This window comes from Oenanthe melanoleuca, chromosome 12 (assembly GCF_029582105.1).
Source record: "Oenanthe melanoleuca isolate GR-GAL-2019-014 chromosome 12, OMel1.0, whole genome shotgun sequence".
Taxonomy (NCBI): Eukaryota; Metazoa; Chordata; class Aves; order Passeriformes; family Muscicapidae; genus Oenanthe; species Oenanthe melanoleuca.
The window spans coordinates 17,175,062-17,193,948 of NC_079346.1; the positions used below are offsets into that span (position 1 = coordinate 17,175,062).

Below are 18,887 nucleotides of genomic sequence, written 5' to 3' on the forward strand. Positions count from 1 at the left end.
AGGAACATTTCCACTTTAGTGCAAGACACACAATAAAATATTTGTAATTTCAGGATTTAGCAAATTTTGGACATTTGGGATTTGAGTTTTTTGTTTTATTCCACCTTGTCCCTTTTGACTGTATCAGAGTAGCAATAACATCATGAAAATATTTAAACCAATTTTTAAATTATTACTGCTCTGCACATTATAAGAAGCAGTACCATGGGGGAAAGAAATGAACCAATAAACCCTGAGCCAGGAGAAAAACATAAAGTTCAGAAAACTCTCTAGGTTTGGAATATCTGACTTGGTTGGAGTATCATAATGTGCATATGTGAATTCCCCATTGCTGATGCAAATAGCAAGATGTTGAGCAGTTATAGGCAATATTTTGCCAAAATGGAATCTGCTCATTAAATTGACTCCCCACTGGAGTTTATGCATTTTCAAAGAGCTTTCTGTATGGGGAAAAAAACCAAGAATACAAAAATCTGGAATTCTTACTAAAAGTGCTGTTTTATCAGTATTCTCTGTATTCATGGGTGTCAGTATTTATTCAGATGGAGGTGGTAGATCAGGTAATTCCAATTAAAAAATGTCCCCATCCTGGCAGCTTCTCTTGAGGTACATTCCTCTGTTTCCTGGGGAGTCTCAGGATTCTCCTTTTCCTTGAGGTGGTGTTGGGCTGTCCCATGGATGCTGGGCAGGGAGCTCCTGTCCATCCAAGGAGTGATTCCACATGGGAATGCCAGCTTTGGAGGAGTCCCTCCTCTCTCCTGCTTCCAGGGATATTCTTGGGATACTCAGGGAGCTTTCTGGCACTCACCTGTCCTCCATACACTAAAAAACCCCAGTTGGAACGAGTTCTTTAGCACTGATGTCCAACAACTGTCCAGTTTTCTCTGGAATGCCCACCACCCATGGCTTTTCCATATTCCCAGGTTAATTCAGACACCAGCTCAGTCACCAGCTGCTGCTGGGTTTAGCAGGCACTGAACTCCTTGCTTGATATTTATATTTTGTGGGTGTGCTTTTTTTATTTTTCTTTGATAAATACACAGGAAGAGAGCAAGCAGAGTGATGCCCTTCTCCTGCAGAGATTCTCTGTTGATCCTGACACTCTTTCTGGCTTGATTTTAATGAGCCTGAACTGGCTCACACTGATTTGCCAAAAAACGCCTCCAGTCTGTTATTTCTGGGAGATGAACACAAATCCTTTCCAAATATCTCCTGTTTATTTGTCACCTGATTGGGAAAGATATTCCTGCACTGGATACTTTGTGCATGAGTGCTTGCACTGGAAGTTTTGCTTTGCAGAGGGGAAAATGACCCAAAAGATTGTGAAATGTGTACGTAAGCTCTGCAAAACTGATGGAAAATATCTGCTTCCTCTGCCCACTCAGTCTGCCAACACTCTTTCTCCCTTACAGCAATGAAAAAAAATATGAACAATATTTTAACTGTAATTACTGTACACACTATTAAATCAGATACCACCCACCAGCTGTCCAGAAAATGACAGGAGAGGAAAACAGAATGATTTCTGCAGTTAGATGTGAATTTGAGACGTGTTTGCAACTGGGGCTGTCCTCCCCTGACCTTGTTTAATAGGATGACACTTCATGGGAATAACCCTTCTTTGCAGCTTGCACTGTAATTTATTTTTCTCCTTCATGGTCCATCCACTGGGCTGGTTTTCCAGATTTCCATCTATATCTGTCCTGTCCTATGCACGAGGGTCACCACAGCTCCAGTGGGTACCAAAAGCATTTCCAATTGACAAATGGGATTTAGGCAGGATTGTTAATGTGGAAACTGGGGAGATCAGGGTCATTTGCTTAAGGAATAGACTTAACCTGATCACATTCCCCTAGAGAAACCTATTTCACATCAGTAAAAGCCTTCAGGTCTAAATAATTTTTCCAAGGTGTACAATTTGTGGAGAAAATATTCACAGTCAGAGGTGAGGAAATGGGAAGACAAGTCCCTGAATTCTGCCCTTGATTTCGTGATCTGTGGTGACAGAGTCCTGCAAGCAGCATGTCCTGTGGACACACTCTAAGGGTGGAGGGAATTTCCTGGGAATCCTGGGGAAAGTGATGGTCCTCACTGAGACATTGGTTTAGGGAGGCATTTTGGAAAAAAGGAACTCCACAAACTGCCTTTAATAAATATTCACAAACATGCTGTGAAATTACTCCAGGTTGGGGAGCCATTATCTGTGGTGTGGGGTAGGGGTTTAGGGGTTTCACTGCAGACCCAGAGCCTTCCTGACCCCAGGAAATCCCTCAAAGCCCAAGATCTGCCATACTGGCTCAGGGGAAATCATTAATGCCCTCAGCAATGTCCCCTACTTGGGGCTATGGAAGAATATCTATAATGTTGGAGATTGTGTCTCCTTTTCTCAATATTTTCTGCACTAATGGATGAGATGAATCCACTCAAATTGGCATTGAGTTCCACAACACATTTGTATCTGTGCTGTGATCAGCAAGGTGCGCTGAATACAGACAGTAATATCCATTTTGATCCCTTTTCTTAAATAGTTGTGAGTTTTGAAAGTATTTTTTTAAAGAATTGTGCATTGCCATCTTCAGAGTAGGGCAGTTCACTTCCCTGTAGCTCTGTGAAGGGCTTCAGCCTTCATGATGAATCCTGGGGTGCTCTAGACTCTTGTGGGTAAAAATGAAATTTAGAGAAGTGGTGCTGTGATGGAGAACAACATCCAGTTCTGGATATGTTGAATACATTCCTTATTCTCCCACTTCAAATAATATTGTTATTTTTCTCTTGAAGAAATAATGCTTTCATAACAATAGCACAAAATAATGCAAAAACATGATGAGACTGAATTAATTGTTTAGCAGTATTTACTTAGAAATTATCATTAATTAAGATGTAATTTAAGGGAATTTTTTCCCCTCTGAAATTGAACTATAGACATGGAACCTTTTTACAGCCTTCATTTAGAGAAGTAATTTTATTAAAACAACTTTATTAGGAATCAATCTTTTAATTCCTGAAATATTTCTTAGATTTTTTTTAATAAGATATATATGATGCCAAGTCAGAATGGAGCCCCTACATGAATCTCACAGCCCCTGTTGCACCCTGAATTCTCTCTCCCTGATACATTTCCTGTGAAGCAGAAGTTTATCTCATGCATAAGAGAAAAGGCATAAAGTCAGGTTTCATTTTTATGATTTTGAAACCTTTAAAATACTAATTTTAAACTCCTGCATTTAGGAATTCCACCTGTTGAAAAGCATGATCTAAGTAGTGCTAAATCACAATAACTTTTAAAGTCTTGTTGAAAGGAAAGTTTGGATTTGAAGAAAAATCACTTTCTGCACAAAATGTTTGTATTCTCCATTCATATTTACACGTGTTGAGTAGTTATGCTCAAGTTTGCTAAAGGCCAATAAAGCTGCAGAGCACTCATTTTTATTCAAGCCAGGAGAAAAGTTTTGGAACTAAAAGATAATTGAATCCTTTCAAGATTCAAAAAAGAAATTTTTGACCTAATCGATATTTTTGGTGCTTCTTGATACAAGATTTGCCTTGCCTGTGGAGTTACCCAACTCCCCAGCAGTCAAGTAATGATAAAACATGTCTGATTCCTCTTTCTGCTCCAGGCACTTCTTAGCCTGGGACTTTTCTGGATGGGAACACCTGCCTTGTGTTTTATCTCTGATCCAGGAGTTCTCTTTGCCCTTGCCTTGCTTCTGTGATGCTTGGAGTGGCTCCCTAAAAACAGAAGCCAGACAAAATCAAGGGAATAAAGTGAGGATTTACTGGAGGCCTTCCACAGGCACAGCTTGGGCAGTCAGAGCCTCCCAGAGCTGCACACAAGGGGCACAATGGCCACGAGTTTTTCACACAATTATCAGTTTGGTCCATTCACATATCAGGGGTTAATCCTCCAATTACAGCTGCAGGAAATTAAGCCATTTACCCCCAGTTTGCTGCCCCCCAAATTCACTTTTGTTTGTAGTTTTTGAGGCCTGAGGCAGCGAGGTGTCCTTGATTAGAGGCCTAGATTAGAGGCCTAAACTAGAGGCCTAGAGAGGAATTGTTTTGTCTGAACAAAATGCGAAGTAACTAATGCTTTGTATGGAGTTAGAGTTCTGCATGTAGGATGTAGCAGGGGATTTTCAGAACGAGATCAGATAAAAACAAAAGCTAAAGCAGCAGGGCCTGCCCTGCAGGTGCCAGAAGCCATCCGGAAGTGCCAGCGAGCCGGGATCACCGTGCGCATGGTCACCGGGGACAACATCAACACGGCGCGCGCCATCGCCATCAAGTGCGGCATCATCCACCCGGGAGAGGACTTCCTGTGCCTCGAGGGCAAGGAGTTCAACAGGAGGATCCGAAACGAGAAGGGAGAGGTGAGTGAAACCCGCGGGGAGCACCGAGCGCTCTCCCGCACCGCTGCGGGCCGCAGAGCGGCAAACGCTGCTTGGGAAAGTTCCTTCTTCTTTCTCCCACTGAGTTTCTGCAGTTCGAACAGCAGTGAAATTCCACTCTTTGTCCTTCCAGGATCAGTTCAGTGCTGGCCTAATTCTGCTGTTTTTAGAGCCACTGCACTACTCCACAAGAAACCAAAACTAAGCCCGTTAAAGCGGGTTGATGGCAAGGAGGAGAAGGAACTCAACAGCGATTTTGCTCCTGAAAATGCAATCTATTGTGAGAACCAGCTCCACTCATTTCTTTAATTTACTCCACTTTTTCTAATGTACTCACAGCAATGATTTGCATAAAAAGAAAAAAAATCTATCCCTTGGAGGGTTTTTAACTCCTTATCAAAGATGGAGCTCACACACAGCTCTAGCAAAGTAAAATCTGTGCTGGCTCTTGAGTCCATCATAAATGAGTGGACACAGTCTTTGTCTCCCTGCATTCATGTGTGGAATCCTGGGAATGTTAATAAATGCAACAGGTTTGGCTTTGTTCCTGTTGCTACACAAGAAATATTGCAATTACTGGTGCTAAATAAAGGATTTGGGTTCTCATGTGGAGTAAAACCACAAACTTGTAAACAGGTGTGATCAGCTTTGAGAAACTCCACTATCCTTTACCTAGGGTGATGATTCTGGGTGGAGCTATCCATAAAGATGATAAGAAAGGCTGGTTGGGCATTGTGGAAAAATTTACCTGTGTTAGCCAGCAGCTGAGCCCTGTTAGTGCTGGTCTTGTCTTCACTTGCAGCATCAATGGCTGGAATTTTTCTGTGCTTATTTCCTGACACAGTAAAATCAATTCTGCTCATCACAGGCCGGTGGTTTTACTGTTTGGGTTCTTTTTTTGTGCTCCCCCCCCTGCAGATTGAGCAGGAGCGCATTGACAAAATCTGGCCAAAGCTCCGGGTGCTTGCTCGCTCTTCCCCCACGGACAAACACACTTTGGTGAAAGGTGGGTGCAAACTGCTTCTCTGGGGGTGGAAATCAGTGATAAAGGTGCTGGAGCACATCATCTGCTTTGATTTCACTGTTACAAATCCACCTGAGCTGCCACCTGAACTGCACATCCCCACAACACAAGGCAGTTTTCTTGCACTCTTGTGTCTGTTCTACCTCAGCCTTGACATGGAAAATAATAGGAAACTCCTTGGCAGGAGTAAGAGAAATACCAATAAGATGCCTGGCAAGTGGATTTAGGCAATCTCATATTTGCATTGTGATTTCTAGTTGGAATGAGGCTGGAGCTGGGAAGGGAAAATGTGCATTTGCTGAGCAGAAAGAAAATACTGCTGGAAAAAGAGATATAAACAAGAAGGGACATAGATTTTTTTTATCTTTGCCTGCACTGATTTATGAAGGAAACAAGAGCAATCTCATTCAGAGTGAATCCACTCACTTCAGTGCATCTTTTCTCCTACAATTATCTTAAAGAGTATTCCAAAAGAAAAAAACCTTTTCCTGTCACAGCAGCAGTTATTGGGATGGTGGAACTGGGAGCTGCCCAGTGGAGATGGGGATTTTCAGCCAATTCCATTTTTCCTGTAGGCTCATCTAATTGAGTGATTTGCATTGGCTTCCTTTAGATTCCTGTATTTTTAGAACCTGTTCTATAGGAACTGCACCATACAAACTCCATTCTCTCTCCACGCTGTCTGCAGATGGGATGCTCCCAGCAAAGAGGGATTGGTTTGCAGTTTTCTTTTTTCTTTTGATGACTTGACATCTTACCCAGTTGACTTGGAGGCTCACACTTACTGGCTGATGAAATCAGGCAGTTTCTGAGCTGGAATAACCTCATTTTTGGCCATGCTCAGGTGGAAGCCCCATCAGCAGAGTGCTGTATCCTGGCTTCCTGATGAAGAAAGAGCTGAAATATTTTGCTAAGGCCCTGGAAAGTCTGGAGAGCCCCTTTTAGCAATTCTTGGAGCAGCCAAAGTTCAGGCTCAGGTAAAGCTGATCACTTACCTGTTTGGCTGGTTGGCTACTCCAATAGTAATCCACATTTAGGGAGGAAACCCTTTAGGCTCAGTTTCTGTGATTCCATACTTGACTGATTACAAAGGTTTTTGAGCATCATGCAATTTTTTAAAATGCCTGTATGACTTTAGAGCAGAATTTCCATTGTGAATTTGAAGATTGGATACATTGGGTCCTTTGGTCCTGAGACCAGGTGGAAACACAAATCATTCCAAGGAACTCTGGCATGGTGCTGGATGGGGCAGCTGGAGACAGAATGTATCATCTCATCCCACCCTTTTGTATTTCTATCTTATAATGTGCACAGATTATTAGTATGGCAGCACCTATGTGTAATTAATAAATAATATACATTTCTGGGGGAAGGTGTGCTCCAAAACAATTTTCCAGATGGGTTTTGTTCAGGATTGGAAAGGTTTGGAGAGTGTTTTTATCTCCATGGGTCAGTGTTAGACCTGCACAAGGCCAGCTGAAGTCAGGGCATCTCAAATCCTGTGCCCCAGCCCTTGCTCAGCCCAACAGCTGATTTGTTTCAGAAACACAACAATTTGTGTTTCATTAGGTGGATTAACCAAGTCCCCTGGGAGTGCTTGTCTGAATCATTCAGGATTTTTCCCTCAAGAGGAGAAGGAAACGTTTGCCAGGGAAATTGAAATCAATAGAGAGCTGGAGAAAAAAGGAACAACAAATTGTTGATGGTTTGTAGCACATGCACTTTGACAGCCCAGAAGATATTTGCTCCTACTGAATGTCACATGCAAGTACCAAAATTAATGTTTTAAAAATGTGACAAGGTCAAGAGAGCAATTAAGTGTCTTAACAAAGTTCAAGAACAAATCTGTGGAAATCATGATGGAATTTTTTGGCTGGTAATACTCCAAGGGCCATTAAAAGTTACGAGAAACTATTTAAATGTTCACTAGTTTTGGGCCTCTTGTTAAAATGTTATGTTTTTCTCAGACACTTGAGGGATTGAGAGGATTTTCTCCCCTTTGATGTATTCTATCTGCTCTAGGCTAAAAACACACATCAGAAAATAAACTTTTTTTTATATTTAATTTTTAATGACATACAGCTGCTGGAGGGAATCTTTTTTTTTTCTCTCTAACATAGCACAATCCCACCCAGCCAAAGGATCATTTTTATTTTTCACTTTTGGTTTTACTGCTGCTCAGGGACCAGAAAAAGGCATGGTTCAGCATTTCAGCCTGGGCAGACACTTGCAGTCAAATATTTATGGCTTTGAAGTAGAGGTAGATTGGAAAAACACCCATCAGAGTGGTTTATCATCACAAACTGCTCCAGTGAAACCAAATCTCAGTCCCACTGAAATACAACCTGGGGTGGGTTTTATGACACTTGGTATCATTGCATATTTTTAACTCTATTTCAAGATATAACAAGTAAAACCACGTATCATTTATACTGATGTGAGGCTACAGTGCTATTGCTGAAATAAATCAAAATTGTCACTTTATCTTTTAAAAACACTGGGAAACAACTGTTTAACACTGATGGGAAATATCATCAGAAGGTACAGAAGAGATCAAATACTCAGTTTACCTATTAAAGAAGTGGTTCCTTCCAGTATATTTAAATTAGACTGGATTTTTTTTTTTGGGGGGGGGATATTAAAAACAACTACTCTCTTGTAGGGCTAATTTGTTATCAAACAGAAAGGGAACCTAAGGAAGAAAAGATTTTTAATAATTACCCTTAATTACTAAAATATTTCAACTGTTATTGCATGGCATGGTAGTATATTCATAACCTCATTAATGTGGAAAGCCACAAGATGGGTAGAATAATAAAAATACAGAAAATTGTATTAATTGATACCCTGAACTTTGGGGAGGAATTTCACTTAATTCCCAGTGCTGTCTGAAATGTCAAATAGAACATTTTTATATTAACCCTTTAATTTCTATCCAGGCAGGTACCCAAGATATGACTGAAATAAATTTGAGCTTTCTCATTCAGACTTTGCAAATTCTTGTTACATTAAGAGGGAGCTTCCAGAATTAAAAAACTAACTTGAAGAAGATGTGTTTATGAAAATACATGGCTGTACCTATGTTTAGCTTGTCAGAGAAACACAAATCTGTGTGGAGGATCAGCTTCCCTGCCTCTCCAACCCTGAACTGGGCTTCAGCTCTGAAATCCTCAGCTGGGGCTGCATTTTCCTGCCTGTTTTAAGCAGTTGAGACAGAAAGAAATCTCTAAACCGGGATTTATTTTTTTTTTTTCCTCCCAGGAGCTTCTTACTGATGCAACTCTGAGGATTGTTTAACTAGAGCAGCATTTGTGTGTGACAAAGGGAGAACTTGGGGCTGGCTGGGGTGGGTTTGAGCTGAGCCATGGGTGCAGAAGAGACATTGTTGGTTGATATTCCCTAAGTTTTTATCCTGAGTAGATTTGATTTAATGCTTGCTTAGTGTTAAACAGGAAGAAGGTGGGAGATGTAGGATATATTTCAGTTTTGTGTCTGGTATTTTGCACTTTTATTAGCAGGCTGATGCATTTAGAACCCTTCTTGACAGCTCTGCATGGCTGTTTTAAATCTGATCTTTGCCCTCATCTGACACAAGCTGCTTGCTCTGAGAAACTTGTGTCTTATGCAAGCTGCACGAGAAATTCCTGCCCAAATTCCTGCCCCATCAGAGGGATCCCTATGTGAAGCACAGTCATGTTCTGCTCTAGGTGTGCTGCCAGGGCTGTGGAATGAAATTCTTTCTGGCAGAAGAAAGTCATGGCCAACCAGCTCACCATGAGGGAAGAGCCAGTGAAAGAGCAAGGGCTGTTTTGGCAGGAAGCTTTGCTGAGAGTAGAAGAATTCCCTGTGAAAACCTGTTTTTACTAGAATTCTACATGCAAGTGTTCAAGTAGAGCAAAGCTGTATAGTGGAAGAAATGTCCTGGTTGATAGAGATGATTAATTAACCCTGGAGCTTCTTTCCAGCCACTTGGACTGAGTGCAAAGGCCAGGGAATGTTCTCGTGTCAGCTCATGCCCCCAGCCACACCTCCCCTGATCCCACCAGAGGCTGATCCCCACAGCTCAGGACTGCAGGGGGAGAGCCCTTCCTGGGCATCCTTCTTCTCTGAATTTTGTCTGTGCACATTTCTCAGTACTGAAGAAAAAACCTTATCACAGCCATTAACAGAATATTAAAACCTGAATGTGTTTGGAAGGAGGCACGTGCTGGAAAGAAGGCAAACATTCAGCAGTGTGAGGAACCAGGAGGAGGAACAGATTAAAAAGAGAAGGCAGAAATCAGGGAGTGTCAGTAGAGCTGTGATAAATCTTCTGAATCCCAAATAATTGCTGCTGCTCCGTGTAGAAATTTGATGTACAGACAGGAGTTTTGAAAGTTCTTCTCTCTTCCATGGGTGCACTGCAATCCATCCTCAGAATTCCACTTATTTCCTGTGGCACTCCCAGTGGGCCCTGCAGGGAGGTCTGATGGTACCTGAGACATTTTATGTCTGGTTTTCCATGGCTGCATTCAGGTCTGTGCTCTGGGCACTGCTGGCTCATCCTGGCTGCACAGTTTGGTGGTTTTTTGGGATAAAAGTGTCTCCTAAACCTTGAGGGCAGTTGGTGGCACAGTCATCAACACAGTCACTGCTTATATCCATTCATCTCCAGCAGGAGATCATTTGTTTCAGCCTCTTCAACTTGATTTGGGTTTTGCTCCCACTTGGAACCCAGTTGTGAGCAGATACTATTGACTTCTTTGGGGCAGTTAACACCTTAATGAGCCAGAGATTTTAATGACTTTTTTTTTTTTTTTTTTTTTTTTTTTTTCCAGAAGCTTAAACTATTAATTTAACATCAAAGGATGTGTTAATAACAAGACCAAGTAAAAGCTTTTAACAAGAGTGACAGATGATGCTCCTGTTTATTTAGTAATTCCAAAGGCAAATCCTCAACAAACTGAAAGCTCTAATTGTAAGATCTTATCAGGGTAATTGCCATTTTTCTGAGATCATCCTACCAGTGGAAAGTGAATAAGGCTTTTTTTCCTCATTTTCATAAGTCTGAGAAATACAGGGCACTAACTGCTTGCACAGGGCACTGCAATCTTCTGGTGCCTGATAAGCCTGAACCTTGCCAAGAGGCAGCTATTGCTCTGTAATCTGCAATTTCCTATTTCTCCTTGGTTATCTGATATGGGAGGGATGGGTTTTTTCGGAGCAGAGTGAAAGCTTTTCTCACTGGGTAGGTTTGGATAATTGTTTTTGGAGGTAACGACTTTGTGCAAAATGTGCTAGCAAAAGGAATTCTGTCATTTTCCTCCCCTAAGTTATCAATATGGGAAGGTGTTCTTGTACCCTACAAACAATCCTGTTCTGGACTCATACTCAAAGGAAATGGAAATAGAAACATGAGTGGTGAATTATCTTCGTCCTATGAAAACCTGGGCTGCCTCTGAAAAATTCTTCATTATTTTCCTGATTTTCCCTATCTGCATCAGTTGAAAATAATTCCCTGCAGCCTCGTTGTGTGGAAAACTTGATTCACCAAGTGAAAAGTCTTTTTTACTTCTCTCAAATGATCTCAAAGTGAAACTAGAAATTATTTTATCATATCTATTTATTAAAAAGCTTGGTTCCAGAATTCAAAGAATTAGTTTGTATCTCCTTAATCGTTTTTTTGGCAGGATTGAACATGGCTGCTAAAATTCTCCAGCTAAATAAAATCCATCAATGACTTTTGTTATCTTTAGGTTAAGAAGGTCTCTTAGTAAAGCTGATATCACAGTTGGGTCCCAGCTTAGGAGAGTCCTAAACATGAACTTGAGTTTTTGGGAAATCCTGAAAATTGATCAGTGCTGGGCTGTGACACAAAACTTTAAATAGCAGGAATCTGCCCAAAGGACATAATGAGCTGCTCTCATGTCCTTTGAAGCCTGTGCAGGCTTTGCTGATGTGTTGATGATGCAGGATCAGAACTTTCCATATAAATTCTAATGATGATGTTCAGTAGTGGGTGCTGGTGATGCCACAGCTTTCATCATTATCTTCCTTAAAGATCTGCCTTTTTAATCTCTGTAAACCCAATCTGTATTACACACACCCTGCTTTTTCACAAGGATATTTTATCTTGCTAATTATTGCCCATAAATGTCTGTAAACACACGCCCATCTTTACATTTTTTGCAGGTATTATTGACAGCACACAGGTGGAGCAGAGGCAGGTGGTAGCTGTGACTGGGGATGGAACCAACGATGGACCAGCACTTAAAAAAGCTGATGTTGGCTTTGCAATGGTATAATCTTGATGTTTGTGCCATTATGAATTTGCTGTAAGGGCTTTTCCATTCATTAAATGTGAAGTTGCTTAGTTATTACTTGTCAGTGCAGGAATGTATTGGTGGGAATGAGTTATGTTGGCTCAGAATCCTTTCATTCACTTGGATTCACTGGCATTGCTTGTTTTGATATTTCTTCAGGATTTTGTCTAATTAGTTATGCAGAATCCTGTGCCCATACAGAAAAATGAACTTTTTCTTCACAACACTGGAGTTGCCTTTTGCTGTGGTAAAATCCACCACTAATTGGAAAGTCTTCTGTGTGTACTCTGACCATATATAAAGGCACATTTTTGTTACCAATTGTGTTCATGGATAATAAAAAAACATCATCAATGACAAAAATAACTCAGATGATCAGTCTTTAAGCTGATAAAACACTCAAAGCCATCACCACATGAATTCCCCTGCTCTGTATCAATTCCCTTTTCTGCCTAATTCAATCCAAAACCAGGTCAAATTAGCAAAATTCCAGGAAATACAAAAAGCTGTGGGCTTTGACTGTGAAGGTTTGTGCTGGGATCTCATTCCCAACCCCTTTCCCAGGGCATTGCTGGCACGGACGTGGCCAAGGAGGCCTCGGACATCATCCTGACCGACGACAACTTCAGCAGCATCGTCAAGGCCGTCATGTGGGGCCGCAACGTCTACGACAGCATCTCCAAGTTCCTGCAGTTCCAGCTCACCGTCAACATCGTGGCCGTCATCGTGGCCTTCACCGGCGCCTGCATCACCCAGGTGAGCAGCTCCTGCTGGGATCCTGCCCAAATCCTGCCAGGATCCTGCTGGGATCATGGGGAGATCCTGCCAGGAGCTTGCCAAAATCCTGCTGAAATTCTGCCAGGATCCTGCCAAAATCCTACTGAAATCCTGCTGGGATCCTGCTGAAATCCTGCCAGGATCCTGCTGAAATCCTACTGAAATCCTGCTGGGATCCTGGGGAAATCCTGCCAGGATCCTGGGGAAATCCTGCCAGGATCCTGCCAAAATCCTGCTGTAATCCTGCCAGGACCCTGCCAAAATCCTGCTGAAATCCTGCCAGGATCTTGCCAAAATCCTTCTGAAATCCTGCTGAGATCCTGGGGAAATCCTGCCAGGATCCTGGGGAAATCCTGTCAGGATCCTGCCCAAATCCTACTGAAATCCTGCTGGATCCTGTTGAAATCCTGCCAGAATCCTGCTGAAATCTTGCTGGGATCCTGATGGGATCCTGGGGAAATCCTGCCAGGATCCTGCCAAAATCCTACTAAAATCCTGCTGGGATCCTGGGGAAATCCTGCCAGGATCCTGCCAAAATCCTACTAAAATCCTGCTGGGATCCTGGGGAAATCCTGCCAGGATCCTGCCAAAATCCTACTGAAATCCTGCTGGGATCCTGGGGAAATCCTGCCAGGATCCTGCTGGGATCCTGGGGAAATCCTGCCAGGATCCTGGGGAAATCCTGCCAGGAGCCTGCCAAAATCCTGCTGAAATCCTGCCAGGATCTGGCCAAAATCCTGCTTAAATCCTGCCAGGATCTTGCCAAAATCCTTCTGAAATCCTGATGAGATCCTGGGGAAATCCTGCCAGGATCCTGGGGAAATCCTGTCAGGATCCTGCCCAAATCCTACTGAAATCCTGATGAGATCCTGGGGAAACCCTGCCAGGATCCTGCCAAAATCTTACTGAAATCCTGCTGGGATCCTGGGGAAATCCTGCCAGGATCCTGCCAAAATCCTGCTGTAATCCTGCCAGGACCCTGCCAAAATCCTGCTGAAATCCTGCCAGGATCTTGCCAAAATCCTTCTGAAATCCTGCTGAGATCCTGGGGAAATCCTGCCAGGATCCTGCTGAAATCCTGTCAGGATCCTGCCCAAATCCTACTGAAATCCTGCTGGATCCTGTTGAAATCCTGCCAGAATCCTGCTGAAATCTTGCTGGGATCCTGCTGGGATCCTGGGGAAATCCTGCCAGGATCCTGCCAAAATCCTACTAAAATCCTGCTGGGATCCTGGGGAAATCCTGCCAGGATCCTGCCTGAATCCTACTGAAATCCTGCTGGGATCCTGGGGAAATCCTGCCAGGATCCTGCTGAAATCCTGCCAGGATCCTGCTGGGATCCTGGGGAAATCCTGCCAGGATCCTGCCAAAATCCTGCTGAAATCCTGCCAGGATCTTGCCAAAATCCTTCTGAAATCCTGCTGAGATCCTGGGGAAATCCTGCCAGGATCCTGCTGAAATCCTGTCAGGATCCTGCCAGAATCCTACTGAAATTCTGCTGGGATCCTGCTGAAATCCTGCCAGGATCCTGCCAGAATCCTACTGAAATCCTGCTGGGATCCTGGGGAAATCCTGACAGGATCCTGCCGGAATCCTACTGAAATACTGCTGGGATCCTGCTGAAATCCTGCCAGGATCCTGCTGAAATCTTGCTGGGATCCTGTCAAAATCCTGCCAGGATCCTGCTGAAATCCTGCTGGGATCCTGCCAGGATCTTCTTGAAATCCTGCTAGGATCCTGCTGAAATCCTGCTGGGATCCTGCTGAAATCCTGCCAGGATCCTGCTGAAATCTTGTTCAGATCCTACCAGGATCCTCTGGAAATCCTGCCAGGATCCTGCTGAAATCTTGCTGGGATCCTGCCAGGATCCTCTTGATATCCTGCTGGGATCCTGTCAAAATCCTGCCAGGATCCTGCTGAAATTTTGTTGGGATCCTGCTGGGATCTTGTGGAAATCCTGCTGGGATCCTGCTGAAATCTCGCTGCAATCCAATCACTCCCCGTGGCTGGTGCCTTGGATTTGACTCCTGCTTGGCACACACCAAGTAAACCGATGCCTGTTCCTTGTGGGCAGCCAGGCTGAACGGGGAGTGCAGGAGGGAATCTTTCCCAACGCCTTGCAGCTGTCCTGATTTGCAAGGAGTGGAAAAATCTGTGTCTGCCCAATCCTCTGTATCAGGAGTGGGTTAGCTGGTCACTAAAATTGGCATTTTAGTTGGAGTTTGAGACCCAGATTTGTTGGAGGAGGAGAAGGAGGCTGCTGGCTGTGTCCATCTCGACATAACTACAACACTTCCTTGCTCCTAAAATTAAGAGCTAGACACAGTTAAGGTATTTAATTAATAAGGTTTTTTTATGGTGTAACTCTTCACCAAGGTGGAGCTCACTGAAATGCACACACATGATAGATCACGTATGCAATTTTATGCACCTTGCAAATTAGCATGTTGAACAAAGATGCCCCAGTGAGAAGCTGGAATGAATAGTGTGGTATCTTTTTATCTTGAAATATTTTTTTTTCCTGGATGGGTTTAGTCTAAGTTTATAGGATGTATTTTAGGGGGGAACCTTGGTTTTTCAAGATAGTGTAAAAGGCTTTCTGGCCTGTAACTGCAAGGCCTTTAGGATGTTTGGTTTTCTGGCTTAACAGAATATCAGCATTATCTTAAATTATGAGACTTAAGGAATTACAGGTATGCATGCTAAGGACACTCAGAATACATAAAAAAATACAAAAAAAAATAAAGGTATCATGACATCAAAACCTTTGGAAATTCTCCTGAGCATTCCAAGGGTCAGGCTGCTGAGGGTTAAAGAGCTGCTGACGTCAGGCTGGATTAATCTCACTTTTAGGAGCTTTTTTGCCTCCCTCAGTGTTTTCATCCCTGAGCCTGTGATGGTCAAAAAGAAAACACTATAGACTGGGAAAGGAGATATATCAGTTTACCTTTTCCTCTCAGAATACTGCACTAATAAGTACACACTCTTTATGCATTATTGCAATGAGGTTATTTTCAAGATAGCAGTGCTGACAGGCAGAAGTAACCCCAATCATTTTGACTGATAAAATTATTTTGTTGCTTTCAGGCAGTTATTTTTAATTCCAGATGCAGATGACAAACCAATAAAATGGCACACAGAGTTGGACTTAGACCTCTCTTTCTTCCACTCCATTAATCCCTCATTGCAATCCTGGAGCACGTGCAACATGTCTAGGTCATTTGCAAGAAGCATATCTCAAAGCAAATGTGTTTTCTCAAGTTATAATTTTTTTGGGGCAATAAAGCTATTTTTTTTTCTTTTAGGGAGTAAACAGGATATATGCAGTACAGTGTAAGGTTTTTGTTTTAATGAGAAAATAACAAAATGTGGTTTTTAGTGCTGTCAGTCCCTAAAATAATGTATATTTTAGATGCTGCAGACAGGTGCTGTCACACAACGCCTCCCTGGATTGGGATGCAGGGTGGGAAAGCTGATGCTTCCCTCCTGGTGCATCACCCAGATGCCCAGACCTGTTTCAGCAGGTACATTTCAGCCCAGGCACACCTGAGCAAAGCAATGAATAAGTCATCAGCTCTGCTCCAGGCTAGGCTTACACTGGAATCATGGAATTGATCCTTGCAACCAGAAACCCAGGTGCCTCAACAAACCCACGAGGTCAAACTGCTGCTGGTGTTCAGAGCCTTGGAGTCCCTTCCTGTCACCACTCAGCCTGTGCTGGGGGACAAAATTCGTGGTGTTGCAGCAAATTTGGATGAATTTCCCTTTGGAAATATTTGCCAGGATATTGAGAAAATGCCCAGCTGTGAAATGATTGGTGCTGGTAACACAGGAATAAGGAGTGAACCTCTGGGAGGTTTTTAGAGGTGGTACAAAACCAGCCAGAACAGGGTGGTGACAGCACTATCACTGGAACTGATTTTATTGACAACCAGTGTCTGGTTATAAACATTTGTTTAAGGTGAAATTTCTTGGTCAATGCCCAGCATTTCTTCAGTTTTTTTGTGAAAGCACAAAGGGAACTCATTTTATTTGTTAACCAAATATTTTTTTTTTTATCCCTGAAGGGGTTAAACCTTGCTGGATCAGTGCAAGGACTATTTTAAACCCAGTCTAAGTGGATGTGAAGTGCATTATCAGTACAAACATATTCCCCTGTTTAATTCTGGAGCTTTTTTCATCCTTTGAATCATTCCTTTGGCTTCTGGAAGGATTTGGATCAGGCCCAGTGCATTTCTCTTGCCCCAGGGGTCTGTGACACCATCCCTGGTGTCCCTATTCCCAGGTTTCAGTGGACACCTCTGGAATCCTGGGCTGCTTTGAAACAGATTCTGGTGCAGCTCCTAAATTTGCCAGTGAAGATGCAAACCCAAAGGAAAGGTGTGGGAGCAGCTGAAGTGGAAATGGAAGCAGGAAGGCAGCAGGTCTGTCCTTTGCCACTGTTTACACTCAATGAATAATCTCGAGCTGCTCCGAGTTCTGTCTCATTCAAGAAGGATTTTGCCTCACAAATGCACATTATTGTGTTAGGCTTTGACTCCAGCCAGCCAAAGGACATTCTGTTTGGCTTGAAAGCCTTGCTAAAAATTGCACTTGGGAACATGCTGTACCCTCTGGTTGCTATGAAAATAGCTCCAGCTCAAAGTGCAGGACTCTACCAAAAAAATCTTGCCTACAACAGTCTAGGTGCACACATGTACATCAAACCTGCAGAACTGTGCACAGGTCTGACTGACAGATTTTGACTGAAATGTCTTGGTCCTTAAAAAAACAAACACAGCTTAAATCTATGTATTTATATATAGATCTATGTATTTCTATATTATTTATTTATATCTTAAATCCATATATGTTTCCTAAAGGCAGCACAGCTTGCTGTGACCTTCAAAATGAGCATGAAAGAAGTCCACACTGGGCTGAGTTTTGCTTTGATTTAGGTGATCAGTTTGGCTTTCTCTGACACACAGAATACAGCTTCAGTCCATCATTAAGATTCAGGTTAATGAACATTACACAGGCTGTTCTCTTGGTGATGTTTCACATCTAGAATGAGAAAAATTCTCTGTAGGTAACAACATTTGTTCTGTTCTTTCTCATGCCACCTCTCAAATAATCTGTCTGAAACCAGCACACTGGGATGCTTCAGGATGAAGCTGCCTTTACACTCACCTTCTCTTTTGGGTTTGTGCTTAAAGGAAGTACAAAGATAATAAAATCTTTGCTTGGACTAACTTATTTTGAACACTTGGCTTGTGCTTTGCAACTTAATGGGTTTAATTTTATTCAGTCTTGATCCTGCAATTGCTCTGGTGCACATGTAAATATGGGGATGTGGTCATCTCCCTGCAGGACTCCAAGTGAAACCACAGCAATTCTGTATTAATACAATAATTAATGACTGTGTGAGTGTGGTGGGAGTGAAGCCAGCTCTCCTAGGGGCACCCAGAGAGTGCACTGCCCACCCAGGAGATGATTTGTTTGGTCCAGAGCACCTTGGGAGGCCCATGGAAAGGCTTAAGAAAATCCTTAGGCAGAGCCTGGGACCATTATTGGCCTTTTTAATAATCTGCTGCTTTTTTTCCCAAATAGATTAATGAAGTGAGGGTCCTTGCCAACTGCACTTCAGGGACCTGCTCTTTAGTTTAACTCTGTTAATTTTAAGCAAATACAGTTTTACTTTTCATCTTCCCAATGCCTGCTTCAGGAAGATGCTGCTGTTGGAGGAGATCTCCCACATCTCTGTTTCAGTAGATAAAGATGTGTGCAAAGTGTCTGTGACCCTCTGTGCTGCTGCAGTGCCAGACAAAGCTTGTGCAGGACAAACTGGGCTGTCAAAGAGCCCTTTATGTCCATGACCAATGCAAATGGTTGTTTCTCTTGTCTCCCCTGGCTCCCAGCACCAAGCCACGTTAAGGTGACAGCAGTCACATTCTGAGCAGCACAGGAATTACAGATCCAGTGTCACCTGCTGACAGGCTGGGCACAGCCACCCCTCCAAGGGATCTCACTTACACAGGGCCCTGTTTCAGCTGACAGCAGCTCTGTCTGTAAGCCACAAGATCTGAATTTTCAGCAATAATGGACCTGTGTGCTGTGAGTCTGTGCTTACATAAGGAGCTCTGAGATGTGGGTCATGCAGAAAAGCAGAGCTTGGGAGGTCCCTGGTGGGAAGGTGACTCAGGAGCCCTCAGTTGGGGTGCAGGGCTGGTTTTAGCTCAGTGCCTGTGTGTGCACAGACCCTGGAGGGATTCACACCTCTGGTTACTCCCAGAGAGGTTTGTGTGCCTCAGTGCAGCTGAGCTGGGCTCCTTCACCTTATTTTAAATTAATCTAATCCAGTTCCCTCTTGCTGCCTTCCCCGTGGTGCCCACTGCAGACTTTGAGTGTGATCAGGGT

At 43.0% G+C, this 18,887-nt stretch overlaps 1 protein-coding gene across 22 annotated transcripts in view; it reads left to right on the top strand.

Annotated features, from left to right (window-relative positions):
* ATP2B2 (ATPase plasma membrane Ca2+ transporting 2) overlaps nt 1-18,887 on the top strand; it is a 375,734-nt gene that overhangs the window by 325,510 nt on the left and 31,337 nt on the right. For all 22 annotated transcript variants that reach the window (XM_056501190.1, XM_056501182.1, XM_056501187.1 and 19 more), the window contains 4 exons: nt 4,191-4,370; nt 5,307-5,394; nt 11,584-11,690; nt 12,279-12,470. In XM_056501190.1, the coding sequence (XP_056357165.1) occupies nt 4,191-4,370; nt 5,307-5,394; nt 11,584-11,690; nt 12,279-12,470 (567 nt within the window). The remainder of the gene's footprint in view (nt 1-4,190; nt 4,371-5,306; nt 5,395-11,583; nt 11,691-12,278; nt 12,471-18,887) is intronic.